The following is a 27310-nucleotide window of genomic DNA, read 5'->3' on the forward strand; positions in this document are numbered from 1 at the left end:
AAATATAATGGATGTAAGACTAATGGACAGTCAGATGAGTGAAAACCAGTATGGTATAGAGGAATGTGCACCAGATTTGGCCTTAGACAGACCTAGATTTCTGTATTGTTTCCCAGGTGTATTTAATGTGTATGCTTGGGCAACTCATCTTGCTGAGCCTGTTTATTCATTTATAAAATGGGGCTGGTATCTTATTGCAAGTAGTTTATATGGACCTGAAATAGTGAATGTGATACACTATGTCTGCTATATTATGATTATTGATTTTTAACTTTTGAGGGAAATAAACAAAAGATTGTTATCCTTGTTTGAGGAAACTGGGGCACTTTTCTACATAGGTACCTTGCTTTCTACCTAATCTTTAGTTCGTTTCCTAAGGAAGCTGGTGAAGAACTCCCCCACTGTCTCCACTTCCAGCCCTTGCCCCATGCCACAGGACCTCTAGATTCAACACATGCCAGTGCCTTTGGTCAGGCCACCCTGCTTTCCTGACCAGCTAGTAGACTGAATGAGCCACAGCTCGTTTGACTTTCCAGCGAGCTTCCTGAACTGTGACCTCTCTGCTTCCTCCCCTCATGGAGGTGTGCACTGGGTTGAGAATAGGTCAACTCTTTGTCTTCTTCTTGGGACCTGTGACACTCATTGTAGTGATCCTGTGCTTTGGATGTGGGGGGTAGAGGGGAGGAGGAGTTGGAGGAGCTTCTTCTGAAGCTTAACATTGTGTGGGGATGACCTGGAGCTAGGATCACTGCCCTTCTTGCTTCACCAACTCCAGCTGCTCACCAGCCGTCTTTGACACGCGCCTGGCCCAGCATAGGCCTCAGCTCACATCACAGGTTTTCCTCGCTCTTTCCTAAACAAATGATGACCCCAAGCCCCTCCGGCCATGGAGAGCAGAAAGCCTTAACATCGATCGATGTATCTGTCCTCCCATGCATTGTGATGCCCCACTGCCCTGATAGTGGGAGCTCATCAAGGTCAGTGTGAGCCAGTCTTCCTACATGTGCTCCCACATCTAATTTAATTACAGCCTGATCGGCAAATTAAACCATGCCTCATGAGGGCTGTGGCTCCAAAGGGAGTTCTGTGAGTCCCAGGAGAAAGCAGAAAGGCTCTGGTGCTCAGGAGAGGAAGATGGAGTTTTTCCACAGCTAAACTGCCTGAGGCCCAGTTTGGACCCTCAGATAGGAGAAGGCTGGGCAGGTCTGAGACTTTCTAATACTCTTAAGTCTTTGTGTTCTACCCTTTCCCCCATTTCCCACCAGCTAAAATAATGATTTCATTTATTTGTGTACTTATTCATGGATTCAGAAAGCATCTATTGACTGTCACTGTGATCCAGGCATTGGGCAAGAAAGAAGGTGAGACATGGCCCTTGCCTCATAGTCTAGTGGGAAATAAAAGTAATAAAAATAAACAGGCATTCTTTCAAATAAAGACATTTGGTACCTGCCCAAAAAAAGTAAAACAGACAAGCACGATACAGTATGATGAGGGTCACCTGTCATCAGAGTGAATTCTATGCAAAGAGGAAGGGCATGAACCCAGGCTGGGTATCAGAGAAGGCTCAGTTGAGTTGGTGATCATGTTATTGAGGACCCCTGAATGTGAATGAACACTAACGAGTTGAAGCAGAGGGGACACTTCCAGTAGGAGGAGTGGCACATTTGATAGCCTTTGGTATACTTTGGGGAGCTCATTGTTTTCTCTGGGTCCTTAATTCTTTGGTCCCCTAGATCACTAGATCAGCACAGGAATGAGAAATTGTGCAACTGAGAGACTTCCCAAGGGAATAAACTTTTGGAACAAGTGGTCAAGTTCAGTTAATTAATAGTAGAAGGGAATCAACTCTTAAAAAATCATCTATCTAAGAGAAATTAAAGGGGACACTAATAAATGGAAACTCATCCCATGCTCATGGCTAGGAAGAATTAATATCGTCAAAATGGCCATCCTGCCCAAAGCAATATACAGATTTGATGCAATCCCTCTCAAATTACCAGCAACATTTTTCAATGAATTGGAACAAATAATTCAAAAATTCATACGGAAACACCAAAGACCCCGAATAGCCAAAGCAATCCTGAAAAAGAAGAATAAAGTAGGGGGGATCTCACTCCCCAACTTCAATCTCTACTACAAAGCCATAGTAATCAAGACAATTTGGTACTGGCACAAGAACAGAGCCACAGACCAGTGGAACAGATTAGAGACTCCAGAAATTAACCCAAACACATATGGTCAATTAATATTTGATAAAGGAGCCATGGACATACAATGGCAAAATGACAGTCTCTTCAACAGATGGTGCTGGCAAAACTGGACAGCTACATGTAGGAGAATGAAACTGGACCATTGTCTAACCCCATATACAAAGGTAAAATCAAAATGGATCAAAGACCTGAATGTAAGTCATGAAACCATTAAACTCTTGGAAAAAAACATAGGCAAAAACCTCTTAGACATAAACATGAGTGACCTCTTCTTGAACATATCTCCCCGGGCAAGGAAAACAACAGCAAAAATGAGCAAGTGGGACTACATTAAGCTGAAAAGCTTCTGTACAGTGAAAGACACCATCAATAGAACAAAAAGGAACCCTACAGTATGGGAGAATATATTTGAAAATGACACATCCGATAAAGGCTTGACGTCCAGAATATATAAAGAGCTCACACGCCTCAACAAACAAAAAACAAATAACCCAATTAAAAAATGGGCAGAGGAACTGAACAGACAGTTCTCTAAAAAAGAAATACTGATGGCCAACAGACACATGAAAAGATGCTCCACATCGCTAATTATCAGAGAAATGCAAATTAAAACTACAATGAGGTATCACCTCACACCAGTAAGGATAGCTGCCATCCAAAAGACAAACAACAACAAATGTTGGCGAGGCTGTGGAGAAAGGGGAACCCTCCTACACTGCTGGTGGGAATGTAAATTAGTTCAACCATTGTGGAAAGCAGTATGGAGGTGCATCAAAATGCTCAAAACAGACCTACCATTTGACCCAGGAATTCCACTCCTAGGAATTTACCCTAAGAACGCAGCAATCAAGTTTGAGAAAGACAGATGCACCCCTATGTTTATCGCAGCACTATTTACAATAGCCAAGAATTGGAAGCAACCTAAATGTCCATCGGTAGATGAATGGATAAAGAAGATGTGGTACATATACACAATGGAATACTACTCAGCCATAAGAAGTGGAAAAATCCAACCATTTGCAGCAACATGGATGGAGCTGGAGAGTATTATGCTCAGTGAAATAAGCCAAGCAGAGAAAGAGAAATACCAAATGATTTCACTCATCTGAGGAGTATAGGAACAAAGGAAAAACTGAAGGAACAAAACAGCAGCTGAATTACAGAACCCAAAAATGGACTAACAGGTACCAAAGGGAAAGGAACTGGGGAGGATGGGTGGGCAGGGAGGGATAAGGAGGGGGAAGAAGAAGGTGGGTATTAAGATTAGCATGCATGGGGGGGAGGGAGAAAGGGGAGGGTGGGCTGCACAACACAGAGAGGACAAGTAGTGACTCTACAACATTTTGCTAAGCTGATGGACAGTAACCGTAATGTGGTTGTTAGGGGGGACCTGATATAGGGAAGAGCATAGTAAACATAGTATTCTTCATCTAAGTGTAGATTAAAAATTAAAAAAAAAAAAAAGAAAGAAAGAAAGAAAGAAAGAAAAGGGGGATTACTCCTTGATAGGATAAAACTATTGGTAAATCAAAGATCAACGCATGCTTTAAATATCCTTAATGTTGATCACTTAAAGGGTGTCAGATGATCAGCTATGGAGGTACTCTTTTCTGATAATATTCCTTTCTCATAATAAAAAAAAAAAAAAAAGCAGTTACTGTGTGCTGACCTCCAATGAGTTCTGCACAGTGGTATAGAGGGCATGTCAAAGTGTGGGCAAAGGGTCTGTTTGTTTCTATGCAGAAGATCAAGGCCTAGCTTGGATACCCAGAAAATGAACTAAGATACGATATGAGGAGGAGCTTCCGGCATCAGCACTCTCTGGAGGACTTGTGCCGGGGGATGATCATCAAAAAGCCTCCACAGGGATCCGGATGATGCTGCGGTTGTGGCTGCATCCAGCCCACCGTCTCCTGGACTTGCCATAGGAATGAGGAGGGAGATGTCTAGGCTGGCATGTGCATACAGTGAGACAACGAATTTGACCGGATCTGTACTGTTGGAACTCAACCAGGAGTTGGGAGGGGTGCAAGTTGTAGCACTCCAAAATCTCATGACTATAGACTATCTACGGTTAAAAGAACATATGGGATGTGAACAGATCCCAGAAATGGGCTGCTTTAATTTGTCTGATTGTTCAAGTACAGTTGGACACTATCCATCATATCATAGATAAATTTTCACAAATGCCTAGGGTGCCTCAATGGTTTTCTTGGCTTCACTGGAGATGGATGGTAATTATAGATTTGCTTTGTTTATGTCACCATATTCCTATTATGTTAATATGTGTGTGCAAATTAGTTAGTAGTTTAAAACCTATACATACTTAAGGTACTCTACAAGAAGATATGTCAAAGAAATAATCAATCCTCCCATGTTTCCTTCCATATGCTACATCTGTAGCTTTTCTTCTTTCTTCCTAATTACAAGAATTAAATAGAATTCGTGCCTCATATCGAATTTACCGAGTATCATAATTCCTCCAGGTGGTAAAAATACCTCGAGACAAGTGCTGGGCATAGAAGCCACAGGGCATAAATCTGCAAAGAAGTAAAAAGCTAACCTTTTCAAACAATATGGCTTCTCTCTCACTTACCAACTTTACATTTCCCTGTATGGCCCCGGAAGATGACTGGTTAGCCAGAGACGGGTAAGATTCCTCAAGGGAGGAACAACCTAAGACAGGCACAGTCGCAGGGGGGCCATCAGGTGAGAATTTGGGGATCAACAGAGGTGAGGCTCAGAACCTCACCCCCCCTGCTTTGAGAGAAATCTTCTGCATCCGTGGATGTCTTGCTGCCCTTGTCTAGCCTGGATTAATACTTAGTCCATAGGCACACACCTGATCATCTGATCATCTACATTTGCCCTCTTACAGCACTAAACTATGTTTTCTACCTTTATCTTGCATCTACCTACCACTTCAGCAGTTTATTAAAAATAAAAATAATAATAATAGAGGGAGAAATGTGGGATCAACATATAAATCAAGTACAAAAATCAAACGAATATTCATATTTGACCTGATTGTTTATAGGTCATAATGCGTGATCAAAACTGAAAGTTTCTGTGATGAATGCCCTTGTACTGTTCACCATGTAAGAATTTATTCACTATGTAAGAATTCGTTCACCATGTAAGAACTTGTTCGTTATGCTTCAGAAGACTGGAGGCTGACGAGAATTAGGCTTGAGATGGATTAATGATTGTACATTGAGCATTGACCCCCCTATACTGAATTTTATTGTTGTTAACAACCATTTGATCAATAAATATGAGAGATGCCCTCTCAAAAAAAAAAAAATCATCTATCTATGATGTTGCACGTATATCCAGCCTATTGGTTCTAACTGCTGATCATGTTTTATAGTGTGTGTCTACCACATTTAACTTACCCGTTCCCTCAGTGATGGACACTTGATTGCCTGTAGCTCCCCACTGCCATAGACTGCTGTGATGACCATCTCCTGTGTTTCCCTTTATGGACCTGTATAAGAACTTCTCTGGGATGTATATGCTCAGGAGCAGAAGTGCTGGCCCATAGGGTAAGGTACTTTAATTTGACAAGGTATTTATTAGAAGATTGGCCTCCAGAGTAGCTGTACAAGTCTGTCCCTAATAGTGCATGAGCAGTCCCAGAACCCGTTCTCACTGACACTTGGCATTTTTCAGCTTTCTAACTTTTGCCAACATACTGAATTCAAAGTGATATCTCATTGTTTTAATTTGCATTTCTCTAATAACAAATGAGCTTGAGGATCTCTTCATATACTTAACAGTCTCTTTGGTTTGTTTCCTCCTCTAGGAATTAACTATTCATATTCTTGCTTCATTTTCTGTTGGGCTTTCTGATCCTAGCATTGCTGCTAAAACCTGAGTTGAGGCAAAGTGGTCCTACAGACTGTTAGCTACCTGGGAATCAGTATAGGGAAATGAGGGGCATATAGCAGAGTAGTAAGGACATGAACTTTGTAGCCAGACTGCCCTGATTTGAATCCTGCCTCCACTCCACACAGCTGAGTCACTTTGGACAAGTTACTTAACCCCTCAGTGCCTCAGTTATCCAATGTGTAACTTACCTCATAAGGTTGTTGTAAAGGTTAAATGGATTAATATATATAGAGTGTTTAAAACAGCACCTGGCATGTAGGAAACTGTATACAAATGTTACTAGATTGCTGTTCTCCTACATAGCCACACTCTGTACCTTGGAGAAAACAGATATTTGTACCAGCACGCAGTAGAAACAAGGCAGAGAGAAAACAGTTCTCAGCCTAAGACAGAGTTCACCCTCACACCCTTCACTGTCAGTATTCACAAGGCTCAGTCCGGTCAGTCAGCTCACTTGGGTGGAGATAAGAACAAAACAGATTCTGATAGGCACACAGAAAGGCAAGCACTGCTACTAGAGCCAAATCAAGGACAAACCCCCCATCCCCTTAGGTGAAAGACATCCTCTGATTCCCCAGATTAGGGAAACAGCGTGTCTGGAGATTATCTCTGGCCTCTGAAGTTGATATTGGCATTGGTAGGCATATCTTTCTACATACTACAGAAACCAAATCCTTAGTTGCCTCAGAGAATTGCTGATATTCTTAAGTCTTTGCCCAGTGAGAACACTGTGGAGTAGTCAGTATAGTTCCTTTGGGTAGAGATGTTTCCTGTTGTAGAAAAACGAGTGGAATAGTGTACTCTGCCCCCTTTAATCCAGCCACTAAGACCATGAAGGCCTAGCCTGTGCACTACAGCCCATTTGGCACCAGCTGTTCAAATGTAAGGCAGTAATACCTAAAGCCAAACCTACAAAGAGGCAGCCAGTGTGCCAGCACCAGAATGGAGGGAAGGCTGCGGTTGTCCTTTATGATCAAATAGCAGTGCTTGCTGCCATTTGTGTGCCATCACATTCTCTTTATTACTGACCTTGTGCTCCCCTTGTCAGCCGTGGGGGCTACTCAACGTCTTCCCACATAAGTCACCTTCCAAATATGGTTCTAAATTTGGGGGTTTGTTTCTGAATCAGTAAAAAATGTCAGAGGAAAAAATAATTTCATTTCCAAAGTGTCCTCACTGCTGCTGCTGGTTTCTGCTTCTTTTGCTTTGCCTTGACTTCAGGGGCCAGTATATTCCTTGGTTTCTGGCTGCTTGCTTGGTTTGAGATCTGCGTTCTTCTTCAGCCTTTATCTAGTCCTTAACATCTGACCTGGCTTTTGACTCTGCCTCACATCCCTGCTGCCTTGTCTCTGGTCCTTGGTTCTGTTTTGACTATGAATTTCTTGGCATTCTGTGGGCCTGGTCTACTGCTAAGCCTCTTCTCACCAGCCTACCTCTCTAACCTGGCTACCCTTCTACCCTGTTTCTGCCCTGCGGCAGCCCACAGGTCCATGCAGTTCTTTTGGTCATCAAAGCAGCTTTGGTTACCAATGCCAACCACATTCATGTAGCCCTCTAGCCTGATTTGGGCTGGCTTCTCCAAGAATGCCCGGTGGTTCCCGAGGGACTCTGGGTTAGATGCTTTTTAAGTATGTGATGGCTTTTGGATTAAGAGCTTAGTAGCTATCTGGCTAGATGTTTGGTGCCACTCTTGGCCACTGAGCAGCCACAGTTCTTTCAGTTCTAGCAATACCCCACAGTGGGTCTGCTGCCTTTCTGAGTTTTATTAAAAGTGAAGGGAATTTTCTCTGGGGTTGCAGAATGAGTCACTAGGTTGGATGTTTACCTTCTTTGGCCTCCAAGTTTGTGAAGTGCCCATTCCCTTTGATTGTGTTAGCGGCCCCAGGGCCAAGCCTAGTCACTCTCCTTTCTCCGTCCTACCAGACCACTGACTGCCCTCCAGGGCCAAGGGCAGGATACTTGGTTGTTTGGACACGTCTTACGGCCTGCAAATTGGACAGATAGAATCAATACTCATGAACCTGGAGTGGCCCAGGTAGCACAGCTTAGTGACACTAGCTGCCTGGAGGGACAGCCTGCCATAGGAAGGGGTGTGATTGAATGATGATTGGACACAGCAGCTGAAGATTAACCAAATTATGTCCCTTTGAGTTTAGATCCACAAACCCTTCTCACATGGATTTTAAAACAAACCAACTTGTGCAGAATATAGAAGAGTGCCTTCTTACCACAGGGCTGTGCCAGCATGAGTCCTGGGAGTGGTCAGGTATAGATCTGGTGTCCACTTTGGTCCGGATTCATGTTATTATCACTAAGATTATTTGGACAAAGGGAAGAGAGTTCATATTTGTGGAACTTCTTCAGTGTGCCAGGCACTATGGAGTTTTACATATTTATTCATGACCTATAAGGGAGGTATCATTATCTCCATTATTCTGTCAAGGAAATGGGGTCTCAGAGGTAGTAACATGTCCAAGATCACAGTCAACAAATGATAGAGCTTTTGTTTGAACCCAGGTTTCTCTACTTACTATAAAATGATATGCTGTCTTCCCAGTTGTCTTCATTCATACTTCTCTTGACTTCCCCAGCCCAAAGGTTCAGGTATATAGAATGACAACTGATACTCATTGAGTACTTATTATACATCAGGTACTGTTCTAAGCACTTTACATAAATTAACACAGCCGTATGAGCAGGCTAGATACTCATATTATCTTAATAAATGAAATCACAAAATTATGATTTTCCAATTTCATCATTCCTTCTACATTTATTAGTTGTCATTCTTCAGTAAGAAAGAGCTTTCCCTTCTTCCCCATTAACTTCTTAATTTATTTTCAATATGTACTCATGGAATCTTCTTTTACTCAATGGTTTATAGTCCATTACTGTCGTTGTTCATGTTGATGTTCAGATTGTCCCAGATTTTAAAGCCAGTGTTCTTAACCTTTATTCTGTACTACTTCTCTATCAGATATTTTTTTTTATCACTGCCTTCAGTTAGTTTGTCTATTTATAAACCTTTTTGTACCTCTTGGCTTTTAATCTGAGAAACAGGAAGACTGATACCAATCCTATCCAAATTATGTGTAAACTAAGAGCAAGTAGTCTCCAAGTGAGAACCTGACAGACTTTGTTATGAATTAAATGAGTTTTAGACATGGACTTTAGTTGCTTAGAGACCCTCCTCATTTCTTACTGGGATCATAATCCATATCTGGAAAAATTACCCGTGAAAGGGAACTTTTAAGATCCTGTTAGGTAAAGTGGATAGACACAGATCACCTGACCATTTTAGACCAGATGTAGAAGAACCTCACGATGTGGGAGATGGATTCTAGTTCTTTGACTACTGATGAGGACACCATGTTTGTGTGCATGGGGGTTAGTGAAATTCATTCATCCATTCAGCAAATAATTGAGCCAGGTCCTGTGTTTGTAATGAAATTCAAACCAGGTGGTACAGGGAAAACCATCCACACTGTAGTTTAGCTTTTTAATAGTTATGATAATTAGAGGAATTTTTTGAAATGCTTGCCATTTATGCCTTCAAAAGCATTAACAATTTTGAAGGCCAGTAAGCAAAAGATTAACATACTAAGAGAAAAATGGGCAACAGACATCATTCATGAAAATAAAAACACAGTTGTCTATTATGGTTCTTGAAACAGGAAACACAACTGACTGTTAAACATATACTTTTTAAAATACAACTCCACTAGTAATCAAAGAAATGCAAGGTGAAACAGCAATATGATTCCATTTGCTGTTTACCAGGTTAATACACTATGAAAAAATTTAAAACACCCTATATTTTTGTGGAAGGAAGCACAACAGTTACTCTCATCCTTCTTCCTTTGCTAGTAAAAATAAAAATTGGTACAGTCTTCCTGAAATGCAATTTAGTAATATCAAAACCCTTAAAAATGCTTAGACTTTTGACCTAGAACTTAATCTCCTAGGAACTTATCCAAAGGAAATAATCAGATATGTCTTATTGTAATATTAAAAATAATTGAGTTGTTTTACCAGAGAGGATTGGCTAAATATAACATAGGAATGGTCTTACAGTGGGATACTGTGCAGTTATTAAAAACTGCGCGGTCATTAAAAACAATGTGGTTGACAAATATTTATTTAATACTTGGAAGGTATGTGTGTATATGTGTTTAGAAAGAGCTTGTGTATGATCTCATTTTTGTAGATAAAAAATGCATACATTGAAAAAATGGAAGGATGTTACATATTCTGAAACATTTCCTACTTCCTGATTATCTGTATTTTCTGAATTTTTTGTAATGAACACAGCCTTTTTTAATTAGGAAAAAAAAGAAAGTATTATCAGGAACATTACATAATAGAAAGGAAGCTGACATATACGGAGCACTTCCTAAGTCAAGCACTGTGCTAGTTGCTTTATAAATTTACCTAATTTAACCTCACAGGGACTCTGCGGAGGCTCCTGCCTCTGACCCTGTTCCCTTCAGTCCATTCTCACACAGCCAGTAGAGTGATTCTTCTAACAGCAAAGGTTTGGGAGGAAACACACCAAACTATAAATAGTGGTTATTCTTGGAACTTAGATTAATGAAATGGATCTAAGGGAAGACTTTCATTTTTTAATGTCAATGTGGTTTGCATTGTCTAAGTATGTGTATGTTTTAAGGGGGGAGGAAAAGGATGTTTTCATTGTCACTTCCCTTTTAAGCCCTTCAGTGGCTTACCTCATTTCCCACTGCTCTTCCCCTTATACTCCCTGCTCCAGCCTTATTTTCTGCAGATGAAACCATCTGCAGATGTACTCTTTTGCCTCCAGGATTTATAAATGCATTATATTCTCCCACTTCACCATCCTAGATCTCACTATTCAACCTTCAAGTCTTAAATACCTTAAATAACCACATCCTCTGGGTGGCCCTCTTGATTCCCTCCCTTGGTTTCTCAAGGCACATGGTACTTCTTCCATTGTAGCCTTTATCACACTTTGCTGTAATTTTATGCTCTATTGGTGTCCCTCTCAGAAGATTGTAAGCTCCATGAGGGCATGGACCCTAGCACCTAGAACAGTGACTGTAATATAGTAAGCACTTGACAAATAATTGTTGAGTAAACACTTTGTATTTTATAGTTGTGGAAACTAAGCCTTTGAGATGTGTTAAATAACTTGTCCAGAGCCTCAGCTAGTAAATTTTCAGAGCCAGTTTCCCTACCATTGTCTTTTACATTCACAGCGTTTATGTTCTTCCCAGCTGTACCACTCACAGGAGCAGAGGCAGATCCAATCTCCAAACATGCTTCAGAATCTGGGCCTCTACTTCCTCGGCCTTTCCTGCTTTTTACACTTTTTTCTTTCTGATTCCTTCCAGCGTGGTGCAGGTTCTGCTTGCTGCTGGTGCTGACCCAAACCTTGGGGATGATTTCAGCAGTGTTTACAAGACTGCCAAGGAGCAGGGAATCCATTCTTTGGAAGGTAAGCACAGGCTTCCCTGCTTGAGTATTTTCCTGTGTCTTCCAAGCAGGCTGGCCTTGCTTTTTGCCAGCTCTCCTAGCAACTCAAAGTGAGAACTTGCAAATCCCCTACCTTCTGGGAAGTCATGGATAACCCAAATGGCTTGGAACAGTTGCCCTTCACAGTCCCTTCTGGCTCTATAATTTATGTCATCTCAAAAGTCTTGGAGAATAAAATAAAGCCCTGACTTCATGACCTGGAGCAGGGTTGATGGGGGGAACCTTTAAACTGGTGTTCTCCCACAAGCTTCTCAGCCTTTGGAGCCTCAGATGAGTAGACAATGGAGCAGGTTTTCACAAAATAATTAAGGCAATTGCATGGAATGTAGATTTGTTCCTCTTCTACTTCCCGCAGACTTACCCTGCCCCAGAACTAGAATAGCCTAACAGGTTTCTGCAGCCTCAGAAGTCCCTTGGCACTGACCTAAATATTGCTTTTTTCCCCCCTCCTGTAGGTAAAAATACAGTCCTTTCTCTGGGGCTGGCCCCTCAACTTCCTGTTTGATCCAGGACAAATGGTGGGCCTCTCTGTGCCTTGATTTCTGTGCTTTGTGAAATGGAGTGGTCATCAGTGCCTCCCCATGGTGTTGCATGGGTGATTGTTGGGCTTCTTCAGAAGAAAGGGGGTGTGCATCTGTACTAGGAAGCTTAGTCCCTTGTCTGTTGGAGGACACCTGGGCACGTCTGTCCATATTGCCTCTGATGAGTAGTTCTTTGAAAGTGGGGTCTAAAAGAGGACAGGTTGCTGTGGCTTCAGAAAGAAATGAGTATTTTACATTTGAGCTTTTGCTTGTCCAACCTGGCCCCCTATCTCCCATTATCCTGTGTCTCTCACAGAGGCTGAGATTCCCCACAGTTTGCAGCAACAGAACAACTAAGTAGTGGTTGCTTTAGAGTTGGAATGATGACAAGAGGACTGGCAACTTTGCTGACTGCCTGAAGGTCAGAACATGGACCCAGAAGGAGGGTCACTCAAGGGGAGCAATGTGCTCAGCCCTCAGGGCTGTTGCTGAGGTTGCCAGACTGACATGGGTATGGTAGCCCAGAACAGAGGTGTAGTTGCTACCTCACTGATTCTTCTCAAAGCATGGCATGAGGGGAATGTCAAGAGCATCAGAGCACTGCTGCCCAGGTGAACTGTGAAGTTGCCCTCCCCTTGCCTCTCCACCTCCCTAAGCCTGCTCTTCCTGTCTGGCTCCTTGCTGCAGCTAGATCCTCCACAAAGCCTTTCCTCCCCTCTGCTGCTCTTTTGTATGTTTTCTAAATCTTGGCCCTTTATATGGTTATTTGAACTTTAATCTGCCCCATATGTCTTTTCTCTTCCCAGCTGATAGTTCTGTGTGCAGACCATGACATATGCCTCCTTAGATTCCCCACTGAGCTGGAGGGATTATGTTTACTTTGTGTTTCAAACAGAGGAGAATTCCATGAGTATCAAACTTGTCCTATATTTGCAGCCTGATATGTGGGGACTTACTCACTCAGACACAGCATTACTGCCCTAAGCTCTTTCTCCTGTTCAGATGCCCTCACCAAAAAGCATGGCGGAGCATTTGCTGAGAGGGTAGGGCCAGGTTACAAGGGAAGGGATTATTTGAGTGCCTTCTCATCTGCTCCTAGGATCCCAGCAGGGCTCAGGAAGCATTTTTGATTTCACAGAATCTCAGAGCTGTGAAGCTGTCTAGTCTAACCTTTGCTGTCATACCAGTCCCCACCTCCTGCATTCAAGTTTTGTGTCTTTGTTCTCCAGGTTGATGCTGATAGTCAACATTCTAGATTGGTATTTAGCAAATTCTTTCAGGAAATAGCCACATAATAACATTTTAAACTTTGTGGGCCAGTTGGTCTTGGTTGTGAACTCATGTTGGCTACTGTAGTGTGGAAGCAGCCATAGACAACACAAATGTGCATGGGAATGAACCAATAAAACTTTATTTACAAAACTAAGCAGCAGGCTAGATTTGGCCCATAGGCTGTAGTTTGCTAACTCTTCTAGGTTTGTTTTCTTTTTTTTGTTCATTTTTCCTTTTCTTTTCTTTACTTATCTTCCTTCCTTCTTCCTTTATCTCTTTTTGGTTAGCTTTCTCTGAATTTGTTTTAACTCTTATGCTAGCCAGCCAATGTTCTAGGTGGGTAAGTCGATAGTAGGCAGATGGACAACAAAATATTGGAAAATGGTGTTATACTCCTTATGAAATAAGATAAAAATATTAAGTATCTCATTTTGTATGATCTGTAAATTTAATGAGTAGGCTTTCTATGGATTTGTTTGCTTAGTTATTCAGAAACATTTATTGATCACATTTCTATCTAACAGGCACTGTGATGGCACTGGTAAGTTAGACAAGATCTCTGCCATTGTGTACTTAATGTGCTAGTCTTTGATTTAAGTCTTTCTAAGGATTCTATGAAGTACAGAATACTGGAGCATATGATCGGGACATTTTGAAGCATTATTCATCATTCATGACTGTAAATTCACCAAACTTCATTCTGTTTTAGCCTCCATTTCTCATCTTGTCCACAATATTTTAAGAGATTTTCTCAGATTTCTTTCTAAAATAAAAACGTGTTTAGCATTTGTCATTTTCTTGCCCAGTAACCTTTTCCCAAAAAGATATTAAGATATTCTGGCATGGTCTTATCCTGTCCTTAGGGAATCCATACTCATGCCCAGCAATTGCCTAATTATTTAAAAACCATTAAAAAAATTGTAGAATCGTGTCAGGTATCATTGACAAGCTCACTGTTTGGTAACTTGGAAGATCAGCCTCTCCCTGCATGTTTTTTTTTTTTCAGTTCCAGACTACCTCACCTGATTTTCCCTGACATATCAGTTCTGCTCTCCAACTTCATGTTTTCTAAGGCCTGGAAGAGTGACAGACCTTTAGAATCATCTTAGGGTTCTCTTCACTTCTTACCATTCTCAACTAAGCCTTTAGCTCCTTCTTAGCTATATTTTTCTTTCCTTTTTCCAAACATACTTTATTCTTTCATCCATTTAACTAATATTTAATGATCATCTATTGTATGAAAGGCTTTGTACTCGGCTCCTAGTCATTCTCATTAATGGAGTAGACAGAAACAAAAGAATCTTGTGGTTTCTTTTCTTTGAATGAAACTGACTTTTTCTTGGGCAGTTAACCTGACTTATAGGATATGTGCAGATGGTAGAAAGAATAAGAATGCAAGCCTTTTGCCCAAAGTGGGTCTAGCCAAATACACAGAAAAGTCACAAGCTCAGAAAAGTTGGCAGTCCTTCAGTATTGGAGCAGATCAGTGCCAAAGTTCATCAAGTTCACTACATTTCTAATAGATATTTCTGCAGGCTATGGCCTGTGCTCATTATTGAAAGGAGGTTGTGAGTTGCAGTTTGTGACCTTGACATGACCTTCCTAAACCCCAGTAATATATCCCTTGTCTACCTTATCAGTATTGTTGTGAACACCAAGAGATAAAGTATATGACGTGTGAATTGTAAAGTGCTCTACAGTTGTAATTGCTTATTAGTTTTATTTATTTGTAATTCAGCATGCGTTTACTGAGTGTCAGGCACACTACCAGATGCTGGAATACAGAAATGAATATATGTGGTCTAGCCCCTCAGCAGAGCTCCCAGTCAAGTTAGAAGACAAACCTGAGAGCAAGGCAGCATGGTGCAGAGTGCTGAGCATGAAGGTAGATGGTGAAAGGATGTAAGTAGCACTGCTGTAGGTAGTGATGGGCTCTACCTGTGGGCAGGCTGGGGTCTGGGAAGTGTCATAGGGTAAATGACTTTGAATTGGGTCTTAAGGATGAATGGCAGATTGCCAGGCAGAGTAAGAGGGATGGATCTTCCAGGCAGAAGGAACAACACATGCAAAGACATGGGGTAGGCAAGGGACAGCAGGTGGAATCATCTGCCTCAGTGCTGAGGAGAATAGCAAGAAGTAAGTCTTGAGAAGGAAGCAGGGTTCCACGTGGGAAGGACCTTGTAAGGCAGTTCTAGAGAGCACATACTGTTTTCTGAAGGCCATGAACGGATTTTAAGCAGAGGAATACTTCGTTTACATTTGCATTTGTAGTGGACCATTCTGACAGGTGGAGGATAAATTGGAGGGGAGCAATTAGCAGTGGCTCTTGACCTTTAGGGATGATGGACCCTTTGGAGAATTCGATGGGAATCTATGCTCCTCTCCCCCAAAATACACTTATTATTTCTGGGGATTCCTAAGAGATCTTTGGAAATGGAGGAAATAGATGTTAGAAAAATATTAGGAGGAGGTTGAGTAATCAGCAGAATGTGGGAATTGATAGAAAAGGAGACACTGGTGGTGACACCCCAATTTCTGATTTGGGTAAACAGTTGGATATCTGGGTCTGGAAGTTCAAAGAAGTCTGGCAGGAGACAGGGGTTTAGGAGTCACCCACCTTTGCTTGATAGTTAAAGCAATGCATGTGACTGAAACTGCCCAAGGAAAGGAGTTAAAGTGAGGGGATGAGAGGACAAGCCCCTCAGTCAGGGTTCCAGCATTCAAGGTGTGAGGTGGAAAGAGGGTCCACAGAGACCAGGAGATACTGGAGAAGTTTCCCTGTTTTCACTCATAGAAGCTATATATCTGTTCTGGCTGCTCAAAACAGGCACAGCCTAGAGAGGAAAGAAACTTCCATGCCCTCCTTGCTGAGACTTTGTCATCCTTTGCCGCATTCATAGTGAAACCATCTGGCTTACCATATGGCTATTGCTCCTCAGCAAGAAGCCTGCTCAGGGGGACACATTACAGTAACTCTCACCTTTGTCAAGGTTGGTGTTTCTGGCTAGAGGGTAGGTCTCCTGATTCAGGAGACACTGGGATGCTTGGAATAGAAACAGTGTTGGCCTGACATCCATTCTCCCCAGCCCTCAGAATGGCATCTTCAGAGGCACGGTAGTGTCATGGAGAAAGATCAGGCTTCAGTGCCAGGTACTCATGGTTCATCTAAGCTCTGTCACTTACTATCTGTGTGATCTTGAGCAAGTTCTTGAATTTCAGTTTTCTCGGCTCTAGCATAGGGTTAACAATACCCAACTTAAACATTTTAGGGTGATTAGAGATAGTCATTTGTAAAGCATGGTGACACTTGATGAAGAATTTCTCTGTGGACATGGGTTTTCACTTAATGTAAGGCAGGAGACTTTCCTTGGAAGTACTGAACAACTCACATTCAAAGGGCATTGAGAAGTTGCATGTCTGCCCATCAGAGATTCTATAAAGGTGTTTTTACCCTGGGTCATTAAATTAGAAGGCTTCTGAGGCTGGTCCCTGTCAGCCATGTGATTTCAGAGGTTCTAGAAACTAGGCTCACCATCACAGCAAGTAATGTGCTTAGAAGAAGTGGAATTTGAGCTGGGTTTTGGAGGGTGAAAAGGAGGAGGAAATAAAAGACATTCTAAGCAGGAGACACAGTTGGAGAAATGGCACAGAGGGGACACATGTGGAGGGGAGCTGTTTATCTTCCAACTCATTCCCTGGTCATGATCATGATCACATTCCATTCAGTGCCTCGAGCCCCACCCATGCCCACTCCAGGAGAGCACTTGTGGCTGGCTGGTAGGTGGTGGGTGGGAGGGGACACCCAATCCTCAGGTGGAGGAGGCAGTAAATTAATGGTAACAGTAAACAAGTCACCCAGCTGAGGATGCCACTGGCTGCTGATAAGTAACTGTTATAAACATTGAGTATCTGGGGCTGTCAGAAATGCAAGCGAGCTCTCTGAGCACCTCTCACATGTACAATTAAAACAATAAAACACGGCAGAAACATGGCCAGAGCAGGCTATAAATCAGCTTCTCTTCTCAGCTCCAAGTGGTGGCTGAATAAAGATGAGCCATGCAGAAGCTGGATTGGCATAGGGACCTTCTGGGGGTAGAGGCCTGGCTTGTGAGGCTGGACCTGCCAAGGCCAACCCCACCAGCCCAGGTGGCCCTTCTCCCACAGTTCCAGGGGCTGCAGGTACTGGCCAGCTCCAGCTGACCTCCCCATCTCTGTATCTTCAGATGGGGGACAGGATGGTGCAAGCTGGCGGATCACAAACCAGTGGACAAGTGCCCTGGAGTTCAGGAGATAGATAGGAGTCCCCACTGGTGGGAATGGAATAGCTCTCTAAATTTCTCTCCCTCCCAGGACATGCCAAGGAGTGGTCTCATCCTAGCTCATCTTTTCAGTATAAGTTAGCCACCCAGCACACACTGTATGCCCAGTCCTACCCAGGCACAGCAGAGAGAATGTACACCCTTGGAGAGCACAAACTCGGATGGAAGTCATAAGGCTTCCAAGGCCATAAGAACGGCATAGTAAGCTTGTTAAAGTGCAGATTCCCTGGGCCCTACAACAGAGATTCTGATTCAGTAGGTCTGGGATGGGACTTGAAATTCTGCATTTCTAACAGGTCTCCACTCTTTGAGCAGCATGATCTAGACTTACAGGTATTAGTTGTGGCCTTGTGTTTAAACTGCTTTAAAAAACTCAACTGGGCCTTCTCCCTTGAAGAGACCTTATTTTCCACTTTAAAGCTTCATTCCTAGAAAGGCTCAATGCTTACACCATGATATCATGGATGTATAGAACACTTAATAGCTGTGACATCTGCAGCAACTTTCTGTACCTCTCAGAGGCTCTGTCTCCTTATTTTTAAAGTAAAGGTTATTGGAAGAGTTAGATAGCAAACTTATCCCTAGCCTAAAACCTAGAGTTTAGAAGGAAATCCATTAATACACATTCCTGTTTTTATCCTCTCATCATTATCCTCATGTTAATCTTATGGAAGTTCATTCACTTTCTTTGACACAGCCTTCCAAATACTTTTCAGTGGTAGGAAACTATTGTCTGCAAAGAGCTAAACATTTATTTAGAGTCTGAGGAATGGCTCAGCCGTCAACCAACTGTGGGGCCTTGAGCACTCTCTCTGAGCCTTGATTTTCTCATCTGTATAGAAGAATATTTCCTACTCCTTTGGCTTATTATAAAGATCAAATTGAAGTACTTAAGAAAGCACTTGAGAAAGTACAAGCCTTTTTGCAAATATAGTAGTAATAATAAAGATTGGAGACATGATCAAGACAGTTTTACAAGGGTCCATGCAGTACATGTACAGATCGCAAGAACTATCAGAACTTGAAGAGAATCTCTGGCTGAAGCAGTCAAGGAAATAAAATGGTATTTGAGCCTCAAAGTTTAAGAAGATTTTGTTAAGGCTTGTAGGTGGGTGTGAAGGGGTGTGTTATGTCCAAAACACTCAGAGGTGGGAAACTGAACAAATAGGTTTCAGACCAGGAAGTGAACTTGTTAGGGTGAAGCATCCACACAGCATATTGTTTTAGAGAGTAATGAGTAGTGTGAAGGCGAAGTGTAGGTAGACTGAGGCCAGACCAAGATACTTGGGCTTTATCCTTTAGACAGAGGTCCTAGAGGAGAGAGTACTGCAGGAATGGATTCCTCCCAGGGTGGAGAAGCAGGGCCAGGTGATAATAAGATGACAACAGTGATGACGATGAGAATAGCAGCAGCAGGTGACATTTATTGTGCCCACTGTAACCCTACACTAAAGGAAATTGTGGCACAGATGTGATGCCAGATGCTAGGAGAACTGTCTTTACTTCAGCTCTGTTATAGAACCCAGCAACCGTATTGGCCTGTATGTACCCCACACTTGGTCAGCTCAGAACCTCTTCTTGTCCAGAGTCTTGCAAGAATTAGGTGTCTGTTAGGTCAAACGCTCTTTGGGCAACTCATTCTTTTTATTAATGGCCCTGCCTGTTCCTCATCATTATCAGAGGCTTGTTGTACCTCCAGAGCCAGTGGTTCTACATTTCATTTCTCAGCAGTGCTGGACACTATAGAGTTGCTGGATGGACACTGCACTGTTAATCCATCACGCCTTTTAGCCAACTTTGAGATTAAGTGTATCAGGCACTTAGGTTAATTGTTTCCATCCTTTTAGCCCTCCAAACCTATAACATTATATGTGATTTTATGTGTGTGTGTGTGTGTGTGTGTGTGTGTGTGTAATACACACACACACCCATATGTATATGTATATGTATATATATTTGTATATACACACATTTGACTAGGAGAGGCAGATGGACTAGTTGACATGTTTTATTAAAAAGAATAAATTTGATGCATTTATAAAAATAAGAAAATGTGGGATAGGTTGCTAGATAACTAGTCTTTTGATTTTTAACTGATTTACATATTTTATGTATAAATATTTTTTCATCAAAAGTTCCAAATCAGGGATGGGTCCCACATACCACACAAAATATATTAGAGACATTTATATGGATAGCAGGAAGGGAGACAGAGGGCTGAAATTTTCCAGGCACCCAGTGATTGATGGGGGCTGAGGCTCCCCCTGACGCTTTATTGAGTTTCCGATGATTATCTCTCACTGAGACATTTTTTACAGATGACGGTCGAGCTGTCACAATGGACCATGGGGGAAAAAAAACAACAATAATAACACTTTAATCTTTTTACTGCACTGCTCCCTAGTATCTCAGATTCATCTTCCCTGACGCACGCAGTTCATTATTCTGCCCCTCCCTGGATGGGAAATACAGAAAAATAAATACATATGTAGACACACTTACCCTCATACATACACACACACAGTGTATAAAAGAGACCACCTCAGAATCAGAGAAGGGCAGAATTTATTGTTCTTTTTCCAAGTGTTGAGGTTTATTAGTAGAGATGCTGGGTTGGCTTGGAATTGGCTATTAATTACAGCATTTTGTATTTGTTGTTTATTGCAAGTTTTTAACATTTTGAAGAAAAGACAGAGAGGCAAGCAGGTGTAGAGATGGGGATCACAGAGGAGCCACATCTGGACAACCAAGTAGCATGGCTAGCTGAAAGGCAGAGGGTAGGCTCCTTCCTCTTGTTGCCAGCCCTGCCCAGGAACTGAAAGAATACTGTTTTGATTAGGACAGAGTGGGGAGAGGGTGAGCTCACAGTAATTATAAGACAAATCAAAGGGATTCTAGATATCTGTAAGCATGTTAATACTTTGAGAGTGAGGAGAGATGGAAAGTAGGGGAGAATCAAATGGAATATTGATAGGTCTCTAGATAATAGAGTAACAGACTCTTCAAGAATTTGCTCCACTCTTTGAATTTGATGGGGTGAAGGTGGGATGTGAGCTCTGGAAAGCGCTAGCTGGATCTGTGGTCAAAGAAAGAAGGGGTCCTGGGCCAGAGAGGATGCCACACTGACTGTGTAGCACCATAGGCAGAGTCAACAGCCTGTCTTCTTAAAGTTTCAAGTCAACCTTCCTGCCCTCCCCTTTCTTTTCACAAAACTGAAAGATGGGTTTGGGATTCCTAGTGGAAGGCTGATGTGTCTCCCGTAGAGTAAGTGCTGACCCAGTCTTCTCTTTAATCCTTCAAACCTTTTCCAACTACTGTCATGTGCCACCTCCTGTGCTATACTATACTAAGCTAATAATGAGATGAGCAGAGTCTCGTTCCTAAGGAGAAACCTTCCAGTCCATGGGCAGAAAGCATTGTGTCTGTGAGAACCATTTTTAAGCAGTCTGGTTCTCCAGCTATAGTCCAGCCTAGATGATCATACATTTTTTAATACAACAGCTTTTACTAAGATTTAATTCACTTACTATACAATTCAGTCATAAAGTATGTAATTCAATGGTTTATAATATATTCACAAGCATTGTGCAGTCATCACTGCAATAGATTTTAGAACATTTTCTTCACCCTGTACCCATTATCAATCATTCTCCATTTCCTCTCAACTCCTCCTAGCCCTAGACAACCACTAATCTACTTTCTGTTTCCATAGATTTACCTATTCTGGATATTTCATATAAAAGAAATCATACAATATGTAATCTTTTGTGACTGACCTCTTTCACTGGCATGTTTTCAAAGTTCATCCATGTTGTAGCATGTATCAGTACTTGGTTCCTTTTCATAGCTGAATAATATTCCACCAATGGATATTCCACATTTAATTTAGCCATTCATCAATTGAGGGACATTTGCGTTGTTTTACTTTTGACTATTAGGAATAATGCTGCTATGAAATGTTTGTGTACACAATTTTGTATGAACATATGTTTTCAGTTTTCTCAAGTTTATACCTTGAGTAGAAATGTTGGGTCATATGGGAACTCTACGTTTAACCTTTTGAGGAACTATCAGATTGTTTTCCAAGGAGGCTGCACCATTTTGCATTCCCACCAGCCAGTTTCTCCACATTCTCACCAGCACTTCATATTGCCTGTCACTGACATTAGCCATCCTAGTGGATGTGAAATGATAGCTTGCATTTTGATCGGCATTTCCCTGATAGCTAATGAAGCTGAGCATCTTTGCATGTGCTTTTTGGCCATTTGTGAATCTTCTTTGGGGAAATATCTTTCAGATCCTTTGTCCATTTTTTAATTTGGTTTGCCATTGAGTCTTGTAAAGCAGGTGATACCTATTATGCAGATGAGGAAACAGATTCTCAGAGATGATAAGTATTTTGATCAAAGTTACACAGTGAGTTTTGCTTCCCATTCTGACTGCCTCTGACCTCTCTGCTCTTTCTAATACACAAGGCTGCCTGTTGAGGATTCATGGTAGGATTACCAAGGTCCTCTTATGGGGGTCTTAGCCAGTAGGAAGGAAGGAGTTAAATGTCTATTTGGAGACATTAACTAGGACTAGATAGGAGAAGCCTCTGAAAGTCAAACAGAGGCAAGTGGATATTATCACTGGTTCCAGGACAGGTGAATACACATTAATCTGAAAAATCACCATTTTCCATGCCCTCATTATATATGACATCATTTCTAATTTTCACAGCAACCCAATTCATAGATATAATGTTCCTATTTTACCAATGAGAAATTTGAGGCCCATGGGGATGAAGTAATTTTCCAAAGTTACCGGGATTGGAATCCAGGTCTCTTGGACTCAGGATTCTTAAATCTTTCCTATCTTTGTAGAAGATAAGTTCTTTTGATGTTATTTGCAGCATTTACAAGCTCTTGAGGACAGGACCCATTCTCTATTGCCATGGCCTAGCCCATGGAAAGTACTTAATTATCTTTGGTGGGTGAATGAGGAGACAGACTAGAGTATATGGTGTAGAAGAACCTAATTCCAACTGAGATTTTTTTGGGGAGAGGAAGTATAAGTGAGATTTTAGAGGTCTCATCCCCAGGCTTGGTATTCTGAGGGCTTTGCTTTTAACTTTCTAAACATGGAGCTTGTGAAGAGCATTCTGGTGCCCAGATAGCCCTGGCTTTCCTGTAGCAGGACAGGCAGGTGGAGATAGGATGAGTTTGGCGGACCTTGTTTCTTTCTTGTTTTATTCACCAGAACATCACAGTGGGAAGGATCCTCAGAGACCTCATCCAGTGCTTCTCAGAGTTTTCCCTGAAGAGTAACACAGAGGGCCTTTTAAATTGTATAGCCTCAGGCCCTGCCTACTGAATCTAAATTGCTGGAGTGGGGGCCCAAGAATCATCCTTTTTTTCCAAGTTACCCATGTGATTCTTTTGCCACTGAAGTTTAAGAACCACTGATATATCTATATAAACTATTTTAAAAATGGGGAATCTGATGTCTAGGCTGGCATGTGCATACAGTGAGACAACGAATTTGACTGGATCTGTACTGTTGGAACTCAACCAGGAGTTGGGAGGGGTGCAAGTTGTAGCACCCCAAAATCTCATGACTATAGACTATCTATGGTTAAAAGAACATATGGGATGTGAACAGATCCCAGAAATGGGCTGCTTTAATTTGTCTGATGGTTCAAGTACAGTTCGAAAATATCCATCATATCATAGATAAATTTTCACAAATGCCTAGGGTGCCTAAATGGTTTTCTTGGCTTCACTGGAGATGGCTGGTAATTATAGATTTGCTTTGTTTATGTCACCGTATTCCTATTATGTTAATATGTGTGTGCAAATTAGTTAGTAGTCTAAAACCTATACATACTTAAGGTACTATACAAGAAGATATGTCAAAGAAATAATCAATCCTCCCAAGTTTTCTTCATATGCTACATCTATAGCTTTTCTTCTTCCTTCCTAATTACAAACCTTAAATAGAATTCGTGCCTCATATCGAATTTACCGAGTATCATAATTCCTCCAGGTGGTAAAGATACCTCGAGACAAGTGCTGGGCATAGAAGCCACAGGGCATAAATCTGCAAAGAAGTTAAAAGCTAACCTTTGCAAACAATATGGCTTCTCTCTCACCTACCAACTTTACATTTCCCTGTATGGCCCCGGAAGATGACTGGTTAGCCAGAGACGGGTAAGATTCCTCAAGGGAGGAACAACCTAAGACAGGCACAGTCGCAGGGGGGCCATCAGGTGAGAATTTGGGGATCAACAGAGGTGAGGCTCAGAACCTCACCCCCCCTGCTTTGAGAGAAATCTTCTGCATCCGTGGATGTCTTGCTGCCCTTGTCTAGCCTGGATTAATACTTAGTCCATAGGCACACACCTGATCATCTGATCATCTACATTTGCCTTCTTACAGCACTAAACTATGTTTTCTACCTTTATCTTGCATCTACCTACCACTTCAGCATTTTATTAAAAATAAAAATAATAATAATAATAGGAGAAATGTGGGATCAACATATAAATCAAGTACAAAAATCAAATGAATATTCATATTTGACCTGATGGTTTATAGGTCATATTGCATGATCAAAACCGAAAGTTTCTGTGATGAATGCCCTTGTACTGTTCACCATGTAAGAATTTATTCACTCTGTAAGAATTCGTTCACCATGTAAGAACTTGTTCGTTATGCTTCAGAAGATTGGAGACCGACGAGAATTAGGCTTGAGATGGATTAATGATTGTACATTGAGCATTGACCCCCCTATACTGAATTTTATTGTTGTTAACAACCATTTGATCAATAAATATGAGAGATGCCCTCTCAAAAAAAAAAATAAATAAAAATAAAAAAAAAAAAATTATCATACAAATGTCCTATACAGATGTTTAAAAAGTGAAGTATTCTGTACATGCAGATATAAAAAGATGCTTATAATGTATTGCAAAAGAAAATGTAAGTAGCAGTACATATTGTTAAACAAAATCTAATGGCAAATATACAATATAATTTTTAATGCATGCACCTATATATTTATAAAATGTAAAGTCTGGAAGGATACAGACCAAACAGTTAATACAAATTACTTTGGGGGATGGGTGTGTAGTTCATTCCCTACACAATTGGTATGTAGGGGTCATAAATTTACTTTTAACTCTGTGGAAAAAAAAAAAAAAAAAAAAAAAATGGGGAATCTGAGGCACAGAGGGATTGAGACACATATCGAGTTAGTGAAAAAGCCATTTTTGAACCTAGGCCTTTTGTCTCCTGGTCTCTTCTTGCTGTTCCCCATGCCCCTTAATTCATTAACAAAAACATTATGTTCCCATAGTTTTCAGGATAGAATCCAAACCCCTCTTAAGATCAGGCCACTGCCTGTCTGAGCAGCCTCACCTCTGCCTACTGTTCTGCCCGCCTTCACTCAGTTTTCCAGGCTCATAGAAGGACTCACAGTTTGTTGAATGGACAGGTAATGCAGACTTAATCCTCTGGCCTTTGCAAACGCTACTTCCTTTTCCTGGAATGCCCTTCTTCCACCTGGCAAGCTCCCCCTCATCCTCAAGACAGTTCTGGGCAATTCCTCCCTAAGCTGCATGACACTTGTCCCATCTTTTCTGCCATATGAGCCTGTGTGTGTGTGTGTGTTTCTCATAGCTCTCACTACACTGAGGTGCTCAGTGGTGTGCTCCTGGGCAGGTGGATGGACGAGGGCTCTTGTGTGCTCATTTCCTGAAGCTGCATGAAATACTGAAGTGCGGCTGTATTGAATACATACAGAAAATAGTACATACTGTTAACTGTTATCCATGTGGAGCCTAGGATCTGACTGCGGAGTCAGAGGGGAATTTTAACACAAAGTATTACAAGAGGTGTTATAAGATAATAAATAATTAACTGGTAAATGACAGGCAGGACAGGCATCCAGGGCAGAGATGAGAGGAAAGAACTTCCTGAAAGAGGAGGCCTCAAATTGGGCTTTGAAGAACAGGTAGGGTTTGGAGAGGAAGGAGGGTTGTCCAGGCTGCAGAAGGAAATGAAGGGCCTTGCCCTCCCCAGGGGAGGTGTCGTGACCCAGCACAGGGAGTCTGCCTCTTGCCCTGTCCGCTGGCTGAAGACAAACACAAGAGGCAGAGACCACGACACCTGCAAAGGTTGAGGAGGTGGGAGGATGGCTGTTTTCAGGTTGTAGTGAGGATTTAATAATTCAGTAGATAAAAAAACACCTTGGTGGGGAGGAAGCTGAGAGCCAGAGGCTTCCCAGAAACTCTTGATAAGAGTTTAGCTTAGTTTAGCTGGGTTACTATGAGGCTTATGCCTGCGGGTACTGACAGAAGCTGTGCGGTGTGGAGGATAGAGCTAGGCAGGCTTGGGGTCTAGGCCTCATCCACCACCAGATAGTGGTGTGGGTTGAACAGGCTACCCACCCTCTTTACTTCTCTCTACCTCTGTCTCCTCGTCTCTTCAATAGAGCCAATAGTACTCGACCTATCTGTCCTAGGTTGTCATGAGATAGGGAAATAATTGCATTGATGTGCTCTAAACCATAAAATGCTGCACAAATGTAAGAGGTTTTCCTCGTGTTCATCAGATCAGTCGTGGAGGTTCCCTCTCATGGAGACACTCACATCTTTAGAGGCAAAGCCACTGCTAGACAGTCTGACAAGATGACACGAGTTCCTGGGAGCAGCTGGAAAGGCTAAGACTGAGGGATAGGCACTCAGAGCTAGGGTTGCCTCCTCTGCACAAGGCATTGGGAATAAGACTTCTGTTATCCAGAAACCACCCATCTTTCCTCATATACCTTTTCTAAAAGTCTCCCCTAATAGACTTAGCAATATGAGGATAAAAGCCATGTTTGATTCATTTCAGTGTTCCCAGGGCTAACCCAAAGGAAAAAGCAACATTAGTAAATGCTTGTGATAATGTTTTAAAAAACCTGTTATCAGATTTGATTATTATGATGATTAAATATTTACTATTCTTCAAATAATTGCTTATCATGGCCATTTTACAGATAGAAGAATTTAGTAAGTGGAGAGCTACAGTTCAGGGCTGTGTGACTCCTTTACCTTAAATCATTGTTTCACATTGTGGAAGGCAGTGCCTTTTGCAGTTTTAGCACACTGGGGAGTGGCCAGGGCTATATGAAGGGCTTCAGGTACTACTTTCACCTCTGCTGCCTCCTTGGCACTTCTGAGTCCAGGGAATCCTACAGAATATATGGGCATATAGCTGCCATGGCACTCAGTCTGACCCTGGCCGTGGCACCCATGCATAGACTTAGCAATGTCAAAAGGCAGAGGTGGGAGCAGAAAGATGACAGAATGATGCTTTGTCATCCTCCCTGTGGCTAGTGGGGTGAAGAGACAGGAAGGGCTTGGGAGGGGAAGCAGGAGCCTGAGCCCATCTCACCCTATTCTGGAGACAGATGTCTTTGTTGGGAAGAGGACAGTTCACTGGCTGAGTGAAGGTGACTAGCTGTAAACATGGGGTCTCAAAACCCCCCTTGGAGGCCAGCTGGTGCGCTGGTCTTGGATTAGTCACTAGCATCCATGGATTTCCTTATTCTTCCTCAG

At 41.9% G+C, this 27310-nt stretch overlaps 1 protein-coding gene across 1 annotated transcript in view; it reads left to right on the top strand.

The window, feature by feature from the left end:
* The window catches only part of CLPB (ClpB family mitochondrial disaggregase), a 147389-nt gene that overhangs the window by 39505 nt on the left and 80574 nt on the right, over positions 1–27310 (top strand). The window contains exon 4 of the mRNA XM_037026274.2: positions 11474–11577. Within this exon, the coding sequence (XP_036882169.2) occupies positions 11474–11577 (104 nt within the window). The remainder of the gene's footprint in view (positions 1–11473; positions 11578–27310) is intronic.

This window comes from Manis javanica, chromosome 11 (genome assembly GCF_040802235.1).
Source record: "Manis javanica isolate MJ-LG chromosome 11, MJ_LKY, whole genome shotgun sequence".
Lineage (NCBI taxonomy): Eukaryota > Metazoa > Chordata > Mammalia > Pholidota > Manidae > Manis > Manis javanica.